The 20998-nt window shown below is 38.8% G+C and overlaps 1 protein-coding gene across 9 annotated transcripts in view; it reads left to right on the forward strand.

Moving 5' to 3' along the window:
* Positions 1-20998, forward strand: part of PCSK5 (proprotein convertase subtilisin/kexin type 5) — a 464350-nt gene that overhangs the window by 171308 nt on the left and 272044 nt on the right. For all 9 annotated transcript variants that reach the window (XM_059924937.1, XM_059924939.1, XM_059924938.1 and 6 more), the window contains exon 8: positions 18863-19075. In XM_059924937.1, coding sequence (XP_059780920.1) covers positions 18863-19075 — 213 coding nt within the window. The remainder of the gene's footprint in view (positions 1-18862; positions 19076-20998) is intronic.

Raw genomic sequence — 20998 nt, forward strand, 5'->3', positions numbered from 1 at the left:
CCTATTTGACCATCAAACTTCAGTTAAACTGTTACCTCTTCCCAGAAACCTTCTCACTGCCCAAGCTAGAATTTAGTGTATGTGATCCCTACCTTATTTTCCCTATACTTTATATTCTTCCTGGTATGTATAGTCTTTATCATATTGTGCTCTCTGTCAGAGTAAGTTTTGCATTTATCTTCTTCACTAAATAGTAAGTTCTTGAAGAGCAGAGCTTGTACTCTATGCACCTTTATGGGCTTTGCAAAACCCGTAAAGTACATTGAATTCTACTGAGTGCTCAGTGAATGTTTGTTGAATTTAATTTAATTTACTGCGAATTATGTTAACCATAGGGTTGTTATAAATTCAGCCCAGATTTGAAACAGTGGAATGCATGCAGTTGATTAACGTAACATTGCAGCTGGCGTACAAATAATTATGATTCTTCCACCTTTGTGGGATTGGGGTTAGGGTTTTAATCAGAAGACTGAGCTAAGCTGTCTCCTGGTTATTCTGAAAGAGACTGGAGGGAAAGCTTCTGCACTTGTTCTGTATGCACTTTCTAACTATATTTAGGTTTGGTTCAGACTTTTCTAGCTCTGTCAATTTTCAGCTACATTAGAATCCTTTGAAACTATAGGAGAATGTTCTAAGTTGTTGGGTAGAATTTTCCTTTAATCACCAGTAATCTGGTGACTTCATTACCAAAACCTTGGGCTGCACATTACTATTCTTTCTCTCTGTGTCATCAGTACAATGGTTATTTAAGTTAAGTCAGTCATGCTTAGTTCATATTTAATTTTCAACTGTATGTGTATGACTCTTAACGTAATAAAGAACAATCTGAAATTTCTCATTGAAATGAATCTATTTATGTTAGTAGTACACATAGCCTCATGAGGATATATAGAGAGAGAATGTCCTATATTCAGTAGCTATCATTAAATCAGGTGATATGGACCAATGGTTTTCAAATTTACTATTGCTAGTGAATCTTTCATTCAATAGAAATCTTAACTGGAAGTCTAATATATAAAACAAATACAAATGTGGTACGTTGGTGGAAGGAAAAAAGAGCTAAGATTAGAAACAAGATGATCTGAGAAAGTTATTCAGACATATAGAAAGATTATATTCAGAAATAAATAATTTTAAAAAACTTATTCTATACTCATCATTAATTATAAAAGTAATCCATGCCTGTTACAGTAGATCATTACTATAATGATGAAATTAAAATAGATTTTCCTGTCCAACTAGATTACCATTGCTAGGAGTATGGACTACATCTTCCCATACTCCTGTGCACATTCATATACCAAATGGGGATCATATGTCTTTGCATGTTGCTGTTTTCACCTAACAGTGTATCATGGGTATCCTTCTGGGGCAATCCATAGGATAGGACTCATTTATTTTACTCTTTCAAAATTTTTGGAGTATGGAGATACCATAATTTATTCAACTTTCCATTGAGGATCTTTCAAGGTTTTAATCTGGGAAAACAAGGACTTCAGTTTTAAAACAGACCATTTACTTTTAGAGTTAAGGCAGTAACAAAAGAAGTAACTCTTAAAAAGAACAAATTATTCTGACTCCTAGCATTGCACATCTAATTATGGAAAAGCAGCGGTGACTCATTTAAATGTGTTAAGATCAGCGTGAGAGGGTTTTTATGTGTTTAATATACATGGGCTTGTGACTTAGCGTAGAGTTGAGTCTAGGATTTGTCATTTACTGCTCTCTGACCTGATTTAGATCAAATTACCTCTCTTCTTCCATTTCCTCATCTACAGTAGGGCAATAATAGTATTTACTTACAAAGATGTTATGAGTGCTAAGTGAGATGATAATGCATATAAAGCAATTGACACAATACCTGGAACATAATAGGTGCTCAAGAAATACCATATATATGTTTTTCTTTATTTGGAAAAGAGATCATGTTCTTCCAAAAAACTTTGTATTTATTCTCAGCCCCCCATTCTTCTCTCCTATACCATTTCCACACTGTGGAGTTCTAGATGATTCCATTTAGTTACTTGTAGTGGTAGATTAAAAATAATATGATAAAAGTCAGCATACACTTTCTGAGTTCTATAATGTCATTTATTTTGTTCTTCCTATGTCTATACTCACCTTCGATTTTACTTGCCTTATAAAAGCTCATCCTCAGTTTCATCGAGATAACCTCTCGGTATACAAATTCATTTCAGTTATCCATGTTTGTGATTTTTGAAGCAGTATAGCCTTTTCCAGGAAAAAGAAATCTTTCATTCTTCCATTAACAGGCATCAAATGAGTTGGTAAATTTTATATTCTTTGAGATTATTTTATTATTTATTTTATTATTTTATTATTTATATAGATTATTTTGTATAATATATACTGTCAAATATATGGAAAATAATTGGATAATTACATTATGCAAAGTTAGATTATAGAACACAATAATGAAATAAATAAGTGATTTATTAGCTGAGTGATTTAAGGAATGAGGGAATAAGTGACTAAAAATAATTCCTTCAAGAAACTAGCTGAAAATCTATGTGGCAGTCTAAAGTCACTGTGACTTTAGACTGTTGCAGTTTTAACTACATCATCTAGAAACTACAGGAATTGGAATTTCTTCTTTTTATTAAGTTTAGTCAACTTCCGCACTGTAGATAAAAGAGGGAAGAAGACGTCTAAGTTTTATACGTAATACATAAAAGTTTCCCCATTCTAGCAACAAGGCAAAACAAGCATAGAAACTATCAAGACTATTTGAGCTAAGGAGAAGTATTATGAATGAAATTAAACCGATGACTGGGGGGAAACAGAACTGATTTAGTTAGGGAGGACAGGGAATCATCTTTGAGGAGATGATATGTGAATGGAGACATAAATGATAAGAAGCCAGTTAGGTGAAGAAATGTGGAAGGAATGTTCTGTGCAGAAGGAACAGCAAGAGCTAAAAAGCACCCTAAGTGGAGAATGATTAGGGTGTATCTCCAGAACAGAATGCTAATTTGGGTGTTGGGAGCAACAAGAACAGAAAGCGGGCAGTAGTAGATGGCCACAGAAGTAGGCGGGGGGCTAGCTCAGCAGGGCGTCCTAAACCATGAAGGAGGTCTGCCTTTTAATCTGCTACAGAAAGCCAGTGGAGGTTTTCAGCAGAGTAGTGGCCTGATGGAATACACACTTTAAAAAATCACTGCTGTGTAGAGAAGGGACTGCGTGTGGGGCAAGGGATGGGAAGGCAAGAGAGGAAGATTGAAATGGTCCAGGAAAGAGGTGATAATGAGTTGGACTTGGGTGACAGCAATGCCAAGACCTCTGGAGAGATCGGTGGCAAGAGAGAGAAGCCTAAGGATCAAGAAAGATTTCACAAAGGAAATAAATACATTTTGCTCAAGGAGTCCAAGTATTGATTGCACCCATGCCTTCTGCTTGCTAATCAAAAAATGTAGCAAATATTGAATTTCAAAGTGCTCCCTATTTGTTTACTATAAGTATTTGGCCTAGTAAAATGGAACACTATTTTCAAAGACTTTATAACAAAATCAGAATTGATTGCATTTATAGCCCCTTTAGAATTAATGTGCCAAAATTGCATTAGAGAAACTATGTTAAACAGACCATGTCACAATTGACAACTTGCTCTTTCTCTCAAAGATAGCACTATATTTGCTGCTACAGAGCTATAAAATTAAATGCAAGAATTAGAAGTATATCATTTGGGCTGCATGAAAATAATAATAATAATAGTACATTTAACATTTGCCAGTCTACTGTAGTATAGTTACTCTCCTAAGCCCTAAAATAGATAACTTTTAATCTTCACAATAATTTCATAAGATATATACTCTTCTCCCCAATTTTGTAGAAAACAGATATTCAGCATAGCTAAAAAAGTCAGAATGTGGGCCTCAATGAAATCTAATAGATTTTTTTTACAAGTTGTCATTTCTGTTCTGTTTGGCACATCTGTCCTCCTTCCTCCATCTGTGACCACATACTCTAGCTTTTCTCCTGTTACCATGGTGAATTAATTGCTCTTCTACCTAAGTCCACTGCCTCCAATTCTTCACTTGACCCCATTCCTTCTCACCTCATCAGTGACATGGTTCCATCAGTTAGCTTCTCTTTCATCTTTAAAATTTCCCTCTCAAATGTATTATTGCCATCCACAAACGTTCACCCTGCTAATTCTCCTATCTCAAAAGAGAGAGAGGAGAATCCATCTGTGGGCTCCTATCTCCTTCCAATTACTGCCTCATTTTTTTTTCACTTTGAAACAAAATTCCTTGAAACTGTGGTCCATACTTGCCCTCTACAACCTCATTTGTCCTATCATCTGGCAAGCCACGGCATCAGGACTCTGCCCCATCATTCCACCGAAGCTGTTCTTATCAAGGTCACCGTGAAACCCAGTACTCTTCTCTGAGTTCTTATCTAATTTGTCCTGACAGGGACTCCTGCCTGCTTCTTTCTATCCACAATATAACATACATGCACTCCAGCCCTTCAGAACCCCTTTTTGGCAATTTTTATCCCTTCTTCTATGTATTAGATTTACTTGCCTTGTTAATTGATTGTCTCCTCCATGAAGGCCCTGAGTTTGACTGTTTTGTTCTCTACTGTATCCCAAGTACCCAAAACAGTGTCTTGTACTCTGTAGGTATTTAGTGAATGAACGTATGAATGACTTCCATGCCAATTTGCTGCGTCTACTGAGTTAATTTGCTTAAGGGTCACACTTGCATTGTTTTTGGTTAATATTTTGGAAATGAGTTATTAACATACATGGAATAGTCTGGTGATTAGTGTACCCAGACTCTGCATTCAGACTTTTCAGTGGGTTCTAATACCTTGCCTTTTTCGAGTTAATTAGCCTCTCTGAGGATCAGTTTGTTCCTCTATACAATGGAGCTAAATGCTAGTAATTAGTTTATAGGACTATTATGAGGATTATATGATTAATGCCTGTTAAATACTCAGCAGAGTTCCTGGAACATAAGAATCTCTCATTATGTTATGAATCTTTATCATCACTAAAAGGGCAAGAGTAATAAAAGTAAAATACTGATTAATCAGGTAAATATTATAAAAAGTTTTTATTGTTCCAAATCTCTGGGTTTAATCAATTTCATATTGCTGAATGGTCCTTAGGGAAGGTAAGTATATAATCTTGAGATTATTATTAAGGAATGGCCAAAATAAATCGGAGAAAATACCCAAGGTTTTCTAAAGCTTTTCCGTAAAACACTAATTAATAAAATGCTAAAAAAGGTGAGGGGATGGAGGGATTTTGCTATCAAATACACTTGAGGAACACCACTTATTATATGTTTCCTTTAGAAATTTAAAAGCATATTAAAGGCTCTGAGAAGTCCTGCAGTAGAGAGATGTGTTTAAGTTTATTTAATCGATGTTCTAAACTTTAACAACACCAAAGCTTTTATTTTCATGACTTTTTTGAATTGCTGTTAAATTTCACTTTAAATTCTTTAGAATTTCTTAGTGAAAATTCAGCTAAACTTATTAGAGTCAGAATGTTAGAACTGGAAATAATTTTAGTGACTGAGTTGTTTTTACCAACACTAATGTATTTATTTACTTGATGTCACTGCCATTCACCCAATCTCCCTTCCTAGAACTCGTCATTTCCTCTTTTCTTCGATCTAGTCATATAATAAGTCTTCCTTTCCTGTACTACTTCTGAAAAGTCTATGGAATCTGCCCTCTTGTCCTCACAACTAGAACCAACATCTCTCGTATAGACTTTGGCAATAGCATAATTTCAAAACTTCCATCTTCCCAGCTTGAGCTTCAACTTTCAATTCAGCATGAACACCACAGCCAAAGAAGTATTTTTATATGTAAATCTTGTCATTTGTCTTCTCTTTAAAATTCATCACTGCTCCCTGTGACCAACAAGGAACATTCTAAGCTTCTTAGGAGGGCACATATAGGGTCTCTTTACAATTTTGGCAGGAGTCTCAGAATCAAAATCTTGAGAAAGGATAGTTTAAGAAAAAGTTGCTCTCATTCAAACAGATACGACTTCACTTACCATGGGATCCTTTGGCTTGGCTCCTGGGTATGACTGCAGACTTCCCTCGGGGGAAACTCTTGGCTTCATCTGCCCACACAGTTCTAAATAAGAAATGATTTTATAAAATGAGTGAGTTGATTGACAATGTTTCAGAGATAGGTGACCCAAGGTTTGGTGTTAGAATAAGGAGCTAATTGCCTAAAATTGTCTTTGATAGACTCTTTATTCATTCATTTATTTCTGATTGCATTCAGGAAACACTCACTGGTGGTTATAATATTCCAGGCAGTTTTCTAGGTGCTAGTGAAAGGTAAATAACACTCAGGACTTGTCTTCGGGGAGCTCACCGTATAACAATGAGTAAAGGTTCTAAACAAAGTGCCAGCAGACTCCCAGATCTGGTAAACAATAAGGACAGACTAAACTACACACAATAACAAAACGTACTGTGTGCAGTCTAGTTGCCTTGCAGTCATCTTTTTTGCCCTAGTTGGGTTATTAAACTTTAATAATGCATTTGATATTCATCAGCAGGCATCTAATGCATTGACAGCATTTCACAATTTCCTGACAAGTGTGTTTAATAATATCCTTTAGAAAACAAGCAAAAAACATAGAATTGAATCTTTTCTTTTTTCCATAATCAGAAAACCCTGTATTCGGGTTACCAGTACTTCCCTGATTATTTTATTCAAAAAATATTTCTTAAGTATTCACTACATACCAAGCACTGGTTTGACATTTAGCTTAATCTTTTTTTTTTTTTTTTTTTTTTTTATTTAGCTTAATCTTTTATCTGGAGAAATCATGGGGCTCATTGTAGATATTGTAGGATTATGGCTTATAGTGTTTGCTTTGCCATTTTATCTACAAGTATACTTTCAATTTCAGATTCTTTTTATTTGAGCATTTTAGGCTTTGGGGTTATCAATTAAGGCATTCCAATGAATTCATGACAGAACCAGTGTCAAGGATGAGGAACAAAAGTAGGTGAAATCGGAATCATTGGTCTCTAACTCCCTGTTGGAACAGTGGCCTTCATCCCGTCTTCACTCTGCTCTTCCATTCAGGGGTCCACGATGGAAACTAGTCTCTTATGAAGTCTCTGATTAGTATATCTCCTTTCTATCATCAATTTCCTTTTCAATTCACCAGATTTTACAACTGACTGAATATTTAGAATATTTGCTGAAAGCACAAGCATGCTTTATTATCACACATTGTCTCATTTACACACGTGCACACACACAATTTCTTCACCCTTAAATTAAAGGCACATGTTCACGAGAACAGGAGAGAAGAGGTATAATGAGCTTATATAATAAAGCAGTAATAATAATCGTAATAAAATTAACCAATTCCACTCGGGAAGGATTTGTTTTTATCTGATATACACCCAGCTATAGCAGGCTTGGTACCAGTTTGCATTTTAGTAAATGACAGATTGTTGTTAAATTAGTTGGCAAATGTAAAACTTTGAAATAATATATGGGTAGGCAAAGATAGACAAGGGAGCTTTTTTTATATCGGTTCCACTTCATGAAAATTGACTTTATTTATTTATTTTTGGCTGCGTTGGGTCTTCGTTGCTGTGCACGGGCTTTCTCTAGTTGCAGCGAGCAGGGGCTACTCTTCTTTGAGGTGCGCGGGCTTCTCATTGCGGTGGCTTCTCTTGTTGCGGAGCACGGGCTCTAGGCACGTGGGCTTCACTAGTTGTGGCTCACGGGCTCAATAGTTGTGGCTCGTGGGCTCTAGAGTGCAGGTTCAGTAGTTGTGGCTCACGGTCTTAGTTGCTCTGCGGCATGTGGGATCTTCCCGGAGCAGGGCTTGAACCCATGTCCCCTGCATTGGCAGGCAGATTCTTAACCACTGCACCACCAGGGAAGTCCCAAAAATTAACTTCAACTGGAGTTTATTTTTAAAATCGTCCCTTAGAATTTAACTGTGTACTGATGGAACTCTGTGTTTTTAGAACTTTAACAAAGCTAAGAAGTGACTTGCCAAATGGACCCAGTAGAACATTATCCATTTTGGAAACAAAGAAATAGATGTTTTCATAAATACATAGGTGGTTTCACATTCTGTAATTGAAGATTATCTGATATCCAAGTATCAGATTTAGATTACTGTATTATTGGGATTTGTGATACATTTATATGGAAAGTAGCACAAATTTATCCTAGCTTTGTATAATTCACATCAAGTATTTATTGTCACCTTGTTTCTAGTTTAGAGATTTGTTATTAACACTGTGAGTAGTTTTTTTTTAACTTTTGCAAATTCCATTCCAATTCCCTTTGTTCTGCTCATGGATTAAGCAGATATCAGTAACAGTCCTCTTTTCTTTTAGTTTGTTTTGTTCTATTTTTAGTGACTCCTGGGCCACCCGGGGGATAAATGAGGTCCATATCACAGGAGTCATTCTAATATAGTCTGGATGTCCCTGTTATAGGGAAGATACAAAATCCTACAGGGAGTGGATTAGGTCAAGTTGAGGTTCATACCAATTCTGAGTGTCTGTGATTCTAAATATAGATTTGAAAAAGCTGATGGGAAGGACAGATACATAAATTTCCTTCAACAAAACATGGCAGCAACCAGAAAAGAAAGGCCACTGTGTAATAAACAAGGATAAATTGAACTGAGTTGATAGTATCCAATGATTTAAACGTATATATGGCTTTTATTGCAGACTTTCTTTTCACTTGCCCTGAGCCTACATTCCTCATCCTTAAGAGGAAAACAATCAAATTTAATATTCAGGATTGTAAACATTATTATGATTATTACCTCTGATAGCCTCTCGAGTTAGGCATAGGAATAATTTTCACAGGATCTCCCCCAGTTTCAAGATTTGAAAACCAAGTCTTGGCAAAGTAGGTAACCTGGTCATTAAGAAGCATGACTGTGGGTCAGACTCAGGTCTGTCTTCCAAGCCTGTGCTCTTGGCCCCCATGCTCTATGTGATATCTGCTCTGAAGAAGTGCGTCATACAGGCCTGTGTCTGCATAGTCAGCTCTCAGCCAACAGTAGCTTTAATTCTGGTCATGAAAGTGAACACTGCAACAGGGACCTCGCTCTCCTCTGAACTCCTGGGAAATTTATTATCTAGGCAAACTGATTTGGCATATCCTGAACTTCACTGGCTTCTCTCTTTCTCTTCATCCCTGGGTGCAGCCTATGATGATGTAGAAAGTATCGGCTTTAAAAGTCACAAAGACCAGAGTTGAAATCTCAGTTTGGTTTCTCTCTAGCATTTTGACCTGGAACAAGTTACTAAGTTATCAGAGCTTCCATTTCCCTGAGACAAGGCTATGATAATACTTACTTTATGGAGCCATCGTGAAAACCGACTGAGGTCTCACATACACAGTGCTCAGACCAATTGCTGGTCTCCCCCCGAGAGGAAGGCCAACGTTTGGTGCATCTTTAAGGACCCGAGAGTATCCACCACAGTCTTGTAAATAATATAAGCTTAATATCAATTGTAATTTTTTCAGAAGTGTGATTTGCTTTCATTTGAATCAGGATTATGTTTATGGGAAGAAACTGTAAGGGGCTGATTTTCTCCCTTTCAGAAACGTTATGAGCTACTCCGCAAAAGGTCAAAGTCATTGCTTCATGGAGTAGAGGCCTGTGACATTCAAGCCGCAGGATGGGCTTCAGAGAGGGGCAGCTTTGCTCACCCCTTCAGAGCTGAGCTGGGAGTTGGAACCAACCCACAGGAGGCATTCTCTACCCCACAGCTAACTTAGAGAAGAGTATTAACTTTTCATTATTGCTGGAGTATCCATCCTTCTTTCCAAGTGCCTTTCCAAACATTTACAATAAATTCCTTTCATACCCCTATTGATAATAAATGTTTTTATTCTCTGTGAAAGGAATTTTTCAAATTCTACTCCTTCAATATAATTTAAAGGTGATGGTATCTTTCTGGGCAGTTTGAAAATAGGGAATTAATGTGAATATGGAAAATATCCTCCTCCATTTCATAAGTCTGGCTCTCCTGAAAGTCTGAGCATGACATTGCATTTGCTCTGCGATGATCCAACGTATAGAAACCTTTGGGAGGTATGTCTCTTTTTCCCTCAAAATGGGAGTGCTGGGATGGTGAATGTACCCAGAATAGCTGCGTTGGTGCTGTTCATTCTTGTGATTATTTCAGAGGGCAGATGACATTCAAGCGTACTTTTTCAGTTGCTTGGAATGAGAAATTGACAAACCCAATCTGCATGCTTCTCCCCACGACTGGTGTTAGCCTTCCCCAGGCCCTGGGAAAACTGCTCGAACAGGGCTCAGAGCTTGCAGGACTGTGGGAGTGACCAGAAGTAAATAATAACCAGAGTCTTTCTGAGGCTTCTGTGAGTCAGATGAGGAAGACAAGGGCTGAGAAAAAAAAAGGAGGCATTGATCAGTATGAATTAACCATAGATAAACATGAAAAGCAGACAGTTACTTGGGGATTGTTGATTTGGCAAATGAGATAAAGCAGGAAGGGAAGGGTTTTGGGGTTTGTTTCTGGTTTTTTGTTTGTTTGTTTTTTTGTTTTTCCTCTAATGCACTATTGCTAAGCAGTATTTCTCTAAACCATGTTGTTAAGCATTTTTAGGAATACCCAGTGTCAGTACTAGTCAGTGGGGATCAGCATTGGTTGAGGTGAGACTGGATTATCTGGTCCTAGCTTTTCTGCCACTGAATGTCTCTGCTCACTTTATTCCCTTTATTTCCTTATGTAGAAATGTAGAATTTCACTGTACGAACCTCTTATGTGTCCAGCTTTAAATAATATCCATAGCACATTCTTCGCCTCCACATTTTTATTATGTGGAGTTTCTAAATGTACAGCGAATCTGCAGGTTAACAGGAATAAAATTATTTTCTTGAAAGCATATTTATTTCCATTAGTAAACACACATGGTTTTTATTTACTCCTAGATCTTCTACTATCCTTTCTCCATGAAAGACTGATTTTCTTCTTCCAATTATACTGTAAAAATAACCAAAGTAAACGAAATCTACCCTGATGTAATACCACTCTCAGGGGCCAAGGGTTACACCATTGAGCACTTGGTGATAAAGTGTAAGAAGCTGTATTGTGTGTCCAAGTCCTCTGTCAGCTCTTCTGAAGAAAGGGAAGCTCTGATAACAGGACTTGATTCTACAAGCCTTCAGTGAGCTGATGCTCTATTGAATTTATATTCTGGCAGATGTGGTGAATAAGCAACTCAATTTGGGTTTTTTTCTTCTTTCTATTCACGCAATAAATATAAAAGTAGCTTTTTATCAGGAACCTGAGTCTGGGGTAGTTCTGTATTTGCAGTGTTGATTGATTATTCTTTACACTAAACTTCAGCCATATGACTCCAAGGGTCCTTTTAGAAAACTGAGCTAAAGTCACCTTTGGGTTCCCTGAATTCAGTGCATCATGCTGTTCCTTCATGTACTAGAACACAAAGAATATCATGGAAAGACCCTAAATGTAGATATAAGTGGTGTTTTTAAATGTGGCATTTTACCAGAAACGCTTACAACTGTTGTCACCAGCAGCTGATCCCACAATCATAATCAGACTGTTTATTCCTTTAAAAGGGAAGTCGACTGCATTTGGTATGCTCCGGAAACATGTAAAATGGATTTTCATTTGTGCCGGATAAAATTAATATCATCACGAATAACTGCATCTAGTATTTTTAGTGTGTTATTAAAAAGTCAACAGAACATAAAAAATTGCTTAATATATATGGCTTAGCGACCTACTGTGTACACAGCAAATCAGAATACAGAAAACCTGACGTGGGGCAGAAAAGGTGGGTGAGGTTGAGATGGAGAGGAAGAAAGAGGGGGGAATGAAGTCCTATCACTTGAGAAAAGGCAGGAAGACAAAAATGCGGAGAAACAGGTTACCATTCACAAAAGCCTTCTTTAACTGCATTTGTATTTTCAGTCTTTTTCTTTCATCAACCGTCCTTTGGTAGGCTAAGTAGCATAAAATGAGATTGGTGAAGACACTCCCACAGAGTGCTTTTTGTAAGTCACTGGACCGCTAGGGAAGTCCGACAGTTTGGTTTTAAAATGCTTAGAGTCATTCCTCTGTTTACCTTAGTAATTCTGAGAGCTCAATAACTAAACATTCTGAGAGCAGGGCGGAATCGAGTGAAACCTGTATACTCTGCACATCGGACGTTCCGACTTGTAGAGTAGATCTTAAAAATGAGAGTCAGGTGTGCTTATTTTCCAGGTGAGGATACTTGTGGCTGGCAAAGTTAGCACTTCAGCATGGGATTGTTCCTGATAAAAGCAGCACTTAATCCCTGGATTCCTGACCCTCCGAGGCCACGTCTCCTTCTTTTACTCCTTTAAAAACATCTCATATCTGCCTCATTCGATTCCCTTGGGCTTTGGTGGGGAGTGACCCACCTTATTTCCTGGGTCCAATTCCGTCTCATACAATTAATTTCCCTACCCCCATCTCCATCTTGCCCAAATGCACTGATTGAAGAAACAAGTCTTGGGCTTTAGTCTTTCCCAAAGACATCCGATTACGTCTGTCTCATGACTACGTTCTCTTGATGTCTTCCCAAAGAAGACTTTTTCCCACCAGGTTACACCAGTGTTGTCTCCAAGGCATCGGAAGCTGTGTGCTCCTGATTTGTTTTCAATTGTGGATTATATTTCCTTTCAGATTACTTTTCAGGTCGCCTTTAAGGAGCCTTCATTTTCTTGTGAATCATCTGTCCTGTTGATGATCATGATTCAAAGAGTTATTAAGTATTTTAAAAGCAATATGTATTTTTAAATTCTGAAACAAACATCTTGGGTGAGCACTACAAAAACCTTTCCAAAGTTTGTTGTTGCTGTTGATTTGCCTTTACATCATGATTCTGGACCCAGACCTGTTTCTTTCAGTGAACCCTGCTCTGTTAAGGAACAGGATTTATTTTGGAAATGCTTGTCAGAATGTTTTTGAGCTTTAAAAGATGAACAGTTCTCTCTTCATATCTCAGCTACCGAACAGTTGTAGGTGTCCTTGTCTTTCTCCAGCCTCTTCCAACCTGAAGCCCCTTTATCTGTGAACCACGTATGGAAGAGCTTCCATAGAGGGCTGCGCTCTTCTCTCACCGATATACGAAGATCAGAAAAAGGCAGGGAGCGGAGCAATGAGGGGCTTTGGTAAACTGGGTATCAGGCTGTACTTGGAAGACATCACACTTAAAAGAGAGTTCCTCCTCCTACAGTTGTTTTATTGTGTCTCTTCATGTCGACACATACAGATATGTAGGTCTGATCAGACTTATTGGTCTGCCTCTCCCGTCTCCACCCCACTCTCCTTACATGATAGTGTGCCCATTACTTAATGTTACTCAGTTTTTTTAATCTGTAAAAATGCATGTCTAATTTGCTTGAAGTTAACTAATAGATGTGAAAGCACCCAGCACAATGTCCCGTCTTTTGTATTGCAAGAAGCCTCTGGCCATTTAGTCATGTCCCTTTAAGAATACAGTTGACCCTTGAACAACACAGATGTGAACTGCACAGGTCCACTTTGAGGCGGATATTTTTTTCAATGGTAAGTACTATAGTACTACACAGTCTGCAGTTGGTTGAGTCCACAGATATGGAGGAACGGTATATACAGAGGGCTGACTCTAAGTTATACATAGATTTTCAACCATGCGGAGGGTTGGCACCCCTGTCCCCCACCATTGTTTAAGGGTCAACTCTACTTTCTAAGCAATATGGAAAAGAAGTAGTATTAAAATACCAAATACAATCTAGCTGTATTGGCTGAAAAATTATCACACTGTTTTAAAGAAAGAAATTTAGTTCCATTAAAGTCTATACCTCTCTAAACCTGACTTGCAGTGTATGATTTAATTGATAACCCAGCATAAAGTAGCCTTTTCCGACCTGAACCACAAGAAAATCCAGTTTTTTTTTAGCCTTTAATAATAATGTTTATGGCATATATAAATTAACTTTTGTAGGGCATACATGAGAAGAAACACATACATAATTAGATACACAATGAAACAGAATCTTTAGAGTTTGGTCAAATTGGTCCTGTGTGGATTTCACAGTATATTTTGCTGTAAATTTACTAACTTTTAACTTGGCACTCAGTTAAATTGGAGGATTCTTTTCCTTTCTTCATTCAAAGTTATATTAATGTAACCAGTTGTAATCACAGTACTTTACCAAACTATACAATAATGTTATTTCCTACGCTTCGGGAAAATACGTGTCTCAAAGATTCTTTTCTCTTTATAATATTCTGCCCACCTTCCCATCTCCCTACATCCCACATTAAGATTTAATTCTTAAATTACTCTGAGCTTTAGAGAAATGTCCCGATTTCTTTTTACCACATATGTTTTGGTTTTCTGAATATTGCACACTAATGAAAATTCCCTGTGCATCTGTAGTAAATAAACCTTTGAATTGCTAATTGTTTCAGATCAGTCCCCTAGATCTTTAGCAGCTGTCTTTATGGCATTTTCAGCCCACAGATTCAGTCTGTTTCTGGGATTTTAATCATCAGCCCTACACACAGGCACAAAGGTCAGGTTGCCTTGTAGACAGAGTGGTGGCAACATCTGTATGTGCTGTAGCCTCCACCGGGGGCGGCTCATCCTTTATCTCCTCCTCTCACCTTGTGTTAGTCAGCTCGGGCTGCCGTCAGAGAATGCCACAGACTGGGTGGCTGAAACAACAAAAATGGATTTTCTCACTGTCTGGAGGCCAGAAGTCTGGAAGTCCATGATCAGGGCACAGTTAGGTTCTGGTGATGCCTCTCTCCTCAGCTTGCACACAGCTGCCTTTTTACAGTGTTGTCACAAGGCCTTTCCTCTGTGCACACACTTTTGTTGTCTCATCTTCTTAAAAGGACGCCAGTCCTGTCTGATTAGGGCCCCACCCTTATGACTTCATTAACCGTAATTACCTCTTTAAGGGCCCTATCTTCAAACACAGTCACACTGGGGATGTGAAGCTACGTCTTCCATTCGATCCTCCAGCTCCCCGTCTCCCCTTCTCCCCTTCTCTCCACAAGCCTCATGCTCTAGGATACTGATCTCTATGGGATCCAGGTCCTCTGGCTTCTGCTGGGGTTCAGCCTTGGGATACATTGGCAAAAAATGGGAGAGAGGGAGGAAGAGACTGGGGTCTTGCTCAGCACGCATTCCCCTGGCTCCTTCCCTGCAGGGCCGACATGGGTTGGCGAGTCCCCTGACCAGTTTTCAACTCCTATTAGCCCCTCTGTCTCCCGTTTCAGTGACTCCTCTCTCCCTGGCTCCCTTTAGGCAGTGACGGACCCCATACCCTCCTTTGGAGTTTGCCTTTGCCATGCCCAGTTGAATTTAAGCTTTGGCTCTGGCCTTAGGGAGCATTTCCGATTCCCAGTTTGCTCATCTGTAAAATAATGATATAGACTTGAATTGTGCAGAATAATGTTTGTACAGTGCTTGGTGCATAGTAAGTTTCTGTGAATGTCAGCCTCTGTGGTTTTTAGTGCACGATGAACCTTCTATGTATAAAACTCCCCTTGATTATAAAACACAAATTATCTCTTAAGAATTAGCCCTAGGTTTTCCCTCTTAATAGAGGAATAAATGTGTTTGCTTCTGTTTATAAAAATCATACATGGTCACGGAAGGAAGGTATAAAAAGAAAATAAAATTCTTTCCTAATCTTACTGAACACGGTAAGTTCTACTACATCGTCACTTGATGGTAGCTTTAAGCGTAAAACTGTACTACACGTTAACTTCATTGCGCACACACGCACATACACTTTTTTCTAAACTGAGACTATACTGTATCGTTTTGTATCCTACATTTGTAATGATATTACAACATAAAAGTGCCTTCCGAACATTGTCTTATTAAATATTCTTTTAAAATCAAATATGCTTTTAGAGATCTTTTCAGACAGTCATAATTTTACATAGATACATAAATGTGATTGTGCCATATGTGCTTTTTCATCATTTTGTGGGTTTTAATCTATTATCTTGTTATGGTTTAATCTATTATCTTGTTATGGTTCTGTTTAAACCAGGTAGGTTTGGTCATTATCTCGTGTGTTCTGTTGACAGGTCAGGTAAAGCTCTGTTGTGACCGTGCTTTTTCCCGGTGACACAGCCCCTCAGTGTGTGATGGGGAGAGCACATTTTGGTGATGAAATGGAACCTTCTTATTCTTCCCTGGCTGCGACATTCTGTCTGTGATGTATAGACATGAGTCAGTCACCAGAGTTTCTCAATCTGGCCATCCACACCATAGTGAGGAGTAATTCCCTCTGGAGAATTGGAAGCATTGGACAAAATCCTTAGTTTATGATGGGGTGGTGATTTTTGCATCCTTCTCTATGTTTCGTGAATATTTGGATGGGAAACTGAAGGATGGTAAACCAGGTCCAGCTGTCTAGTGGCAATAACATCCAGAAGTTTCTCCCCCTCTCTCTTCATGAATTTTTCCCATTCCTGTGTAATCATATTGCATTTTTCCACATTGAAGGGCAAAAAGAAATCCATGCTCAGGTCAAGTCAAATCCTGTCATAAATATTCTGTTCCCTGAGGATTCAAGGTCAGGGAGAGTTTATCAAAGATACTCCAGATTCTTTCTCGTCTCTCTTTCCTTGGCTCTTTTTTCCAGAAATTCCAGGACAACACTCCAAATACTTTTTCCTCCACCTGACACCAGAAGAGTTGGGGCCTGGAAAGAAGAAAAGAGGTTTAGTCATCACTAGCTTTGTGACTTTGGTTCTCACTTCCTAATTACAAAGTGATAGACTTGACCTACGTGTCCTCCAGCGTGCCTTGTAGTTTTAAAATGGTAGAATTTCTGAAGGATTCAGCTATAACTGTTCTGAGAGATGCTCTTCACTTTGGCTTATTTTTCTCTTTTCTTCTGAAGATCTCTTACAGAGAAAAATAGTCCATATGCTTCAATACATCTGTGTTCTACTTTGCTTCTTCTCCTTAATTATTTTATGACCTTAGGAAAGTCTTTGAGTTTATGCCAAGTTTTGGCATAAAGAATGTAAGAAAAACTTCTTGGATCTGGTTGAAGAAGGTATCCACAGTCAAATATGTTTGGAAATTACTTCAGATCGTGCCCCCCTCTTAGTTTTGCAATGAACCGTCACTCACTAAAGACTCTTAGAAGTTCTGCAATAAGGGAACCTGTTTAATTTTGCTTAATTCAGAGTTTCCCAAACGTATTTGATCTTGAAACCCTTTTATTTCTGGTAGCATCCATAACATCCCTCATAATTAATGTCCCTGCCATGCATAGAGGAAGCACAGCTCTGGAAGGGAGGACATCATCCCAAATTCTGCCCTTTATTGATGATGTGATCTCAGAATAAATACATTACCTCTGTGCACCTCACATTGCTCATATACCAAATGAGGGTACATAATAGCAGCCACTTCATATTATAGGAATATAATATGACTATGGTAATTGTGACTAATAATATTCCAACTCTGAGGTCTGGCTGTCTGGGTTCAAATTTTGTCTTTCCACTTACTGGCTTGTGACCTTAAAAACATTACTTCTGTACCTCAATTCTTTATCTGTGTGATGCGGACAAAAATTATACCATTCTCACAGAGTTGTTGGAGGACTTCAGTCTGATTCATGTAAAACATTTAGAATTGTGCTTGGCCCGCGGTAGGTACCTAGTAAAATGTTAGCCCTTATGATCGTCATTGTTGGTGCTCTTGTTACTTCTATGACTATATCAGGTGAAAGGTAATTATTTTAGTTTCTTTTTTTTAAACCACTGTACACTTTAAGATTTATTTATTGATTGATTGATTGCTATGTTGGGTCTTCGTTTCTGTGCGAGGGCTTTCTCTAGTTGTGGCAAGCGGGGGCCACTCTTCGTTGCGGTGCATGGGCCTCTCACTGTCGCGGCCTCTCTTGTTGCAGAGCACAGGCTCCAGACGCGCAGGCTCAGTAGTTGTGGCACACGGGCTTAGTTGCTCCGCGGCATGTGGGATCTTCCCAGACCAGGGCTCGAACCCGTGTCCCCTGCATTAGCAGGCAGATTCTCAACCACTGCGCCACCAGGGAAGCCCCTAGTTTCTTTTTTTAATTGGGATATAATTGACATATTAGTTTCAAGTATACAACATTAATGATTCATTATTTGTATATATTTGTGAAATGATCACCACTGTGAGTCTAGTTAACACCCATCACCTTACATAATTATAGTATTTTTTCTTGTGATGAGAAATTTTAAGATCTACTCTCTTAGCAACTTTCAAATGTACAATACAGTAGTATTAACTATAGTCATCATGCTGTACATTGCATCCAGATTAGTTTTGTCTTTTGTTTTTTAAATAAATTTATTTATTTATTTATTTTTGGCTGCGTTGGGTCTTCGTTGCTGTGTGCGGGCTTTCTCTAGTTGCGGCGAGCAGGGGCTACTCTTCATGGTGGCTTCTCTTGTTGCGGAGCACGGGCTGCAGGTGCACAGGCTTCAGTAGTTGTGGCTCGTGGGCTCTAGAAAGCAGGCTCAGTATTTGTGGCACGGGGGCTTAGTTGCTCCGTGGCATGTGGGATCTTCCCGGACCAGCAATCGAACCCGTGTCCCCTGCACTGGCAGGTGGATTCTTAACCACTGCGCCACCAGGGAAGTCCTATTTTAGTTTTTAAAAGCAACTCCTCTTACTTCAGAAAGCAGCTTAGATCCAGCACACTATTAATGTAGCATCGTACCCCTTCTGCAAATGCTTCATTCTGCCATGTTGATATTGATCTTGTCTTCATCTAGGGTCTGTGACCCATATCTTCCATCATCTAAGTTTTTCTGTTTGTGTGCAGGGGCGGAGAGGCCTCGGCTCTGTTTTTGTCTGGGCATCGGGAAATGGTGGGAGGAGCAAAGACCACTGCTCCTGTGATGGCTACACCAACAGCATCTACACCATCTCCATCAGCAGCACAGCCGAAAGCGGAAAGAAGCCTTGGTACCTGGAAGAGTGTTCGTCCACGCTGGCCACAACCTACAGCAGCGGAGAGTCCTATGATAAGAAAATAGTATGTGATATTTGCATGTCTGGCATGATTGGTTTATTTATCTTTCACTTTGAAACACAAAGGGAGACCATACATTTATATGCACAAGTAATATATGGAAATAGAAAGATTAACTGATTACTCAACACAGGTATTTGTAAATATTACCATTCCATTACCAAGTCATTGAAAAATCCTGTCTGGGTCATTACGTTCCAGCATTGAATGTGGCCTTAGACATGATTAAGCTTCAGTTTTATTGAAGACAAATGAATGGACTACATTCACCTTGTGAGTTGGTGGCAGAGAAGAGACTGGGTGGGATTCTCAGCCCAGTTCCCTATCACTCTGTCCCCGTACTGCCTTTGAACTTCAGCTTGAGTACTTTGGTTTCAAAGTAGGTACAACAAATTCAGTGTGACCTAAACCTATGTAAAAGGTGCTTCTCTAACACTGCAGCACAGAGTTTGCCTGAGAAGCACATTAGTCCTGTGTGATCTGCTTACCAACGTGCTCTGCTCTCTATGCAGGTGGTAAAATGGTTAAGAGTTCAGGTTTGCAGGACCAGCCTGCGTGGGTTTCATTCACTCTGGAACTATTTACTAGCTGGGTAACTTTGGATACATTACTTAATTTTTCTGTCTCAAGATCCTTACCTGTAAAATGAGGGCATTTAATAATACCTAGTTCATGGAGTTATTTCGTGATTATGAGGAAGTAAATAGAAAGTGCTTTGCACACTACCTGACCCATTGGTGCTCAAGAAAGGTCTGACTTTTAGGATGCCCCACACTGTGCAACTGACTCTAAATTTCAGACACCTTTGCACTTTGCTCTTTTCCTGATCATGGTTTTATAAAATGTCTTGGGGTTTGTCTTTCTAAAGTGGAGCTAAGCTGCTATACATGACACTTTTTAGCATTTAGCCAACACCCTGCTTTCAGATCCTGTGATTCACGCAGGTTTGGTTCACTCTGCGATGCTCCCTCTGGCTTTATACAGCAGTGGAAATAGAGATGATAAGATACTACCTCCTTCATGTAATTCTTCATCCGTATCTATTTGGTTCCTCTTGATTCCTGATTACTATAGGATTTTCATGTTTGATTTCTCGGCTACCTTTTACTATCCTCTTTAGTTACATTTTTCAGATTGATTTAAATAAAAACTGCCTACCTATGCATATCCCATCTGCCCCCATCTTTCTCTAATCCCTTCATAATAATTAGGTTAAAAACATGCACATGAGTAACCCTGGAAGTACCTCCATCATACATCAGTAAACATATTCCACAATACAAAGTGAAATATAAAAGGAGAAAATACAGAGATGACAAGTTTTGAAGTTCCATGGCTTTCTTCATGGGAAAGTGATGCTCTATGATAGTTTACCATCATTATGGAAATGTTTTAATCTAGGAATGTTCCTTTGGCTTTCAAATTTGCTCGTCTCTCAGAGCTCCTGGTCAAGGCCCACTAATACTGAGTGGCATCCATCAGTTCTGCATCATGAAAATCCTGATGAAAACTCTCTGGAATAAGAATTGTCTTCCCGAACTTCTAGAGTCTGAAGGCATGTTAATGAAAACTCGCCATTGCTTCCAAGTAAATATGCCCATCTAGTGCTCTTATTTCCTGTGGGGCAGTTGTTGTGAGAGAGGTGTTTTTAAGTTCCATAAGTGCCTTCCTTAAGAGAAGATTATAATCCAATGGGCAAAATATCAAGGAAGAAGGAAGTGTTGCTGGGTCCCAGATGGAAGAGCACAGTGCGGATAGAGGGACCTCAGAATCGCTATCCTGAGATTTACTCCTTACACTTGACCTTCCTGGGCTTTTCATCACTATTTACTGTGATGGTGTGGTAGCTGCTATGACCCCCATTGAATGGGTGGTCATTTAGGATTCTTCCACGGACGGACAAATCGATCATTCTGTGGTGAGGGA

Source organism: Balaenoptera ricei, chromosome 6, assembly GCF_028023285.1.
Source record: "Balaenoptera ricei isolate mBalRic1 chromosome 6, mBalRic1.hap2, whole genome shotgun sequence".
In the NCBI taxonomy this organism is placed as follows: Eukaryota; Metazoa; Chordata; class Mammalia; order Artiodactyla; family Balaenopteridae; genus Balaenoptera; species Balaenoptera ricei.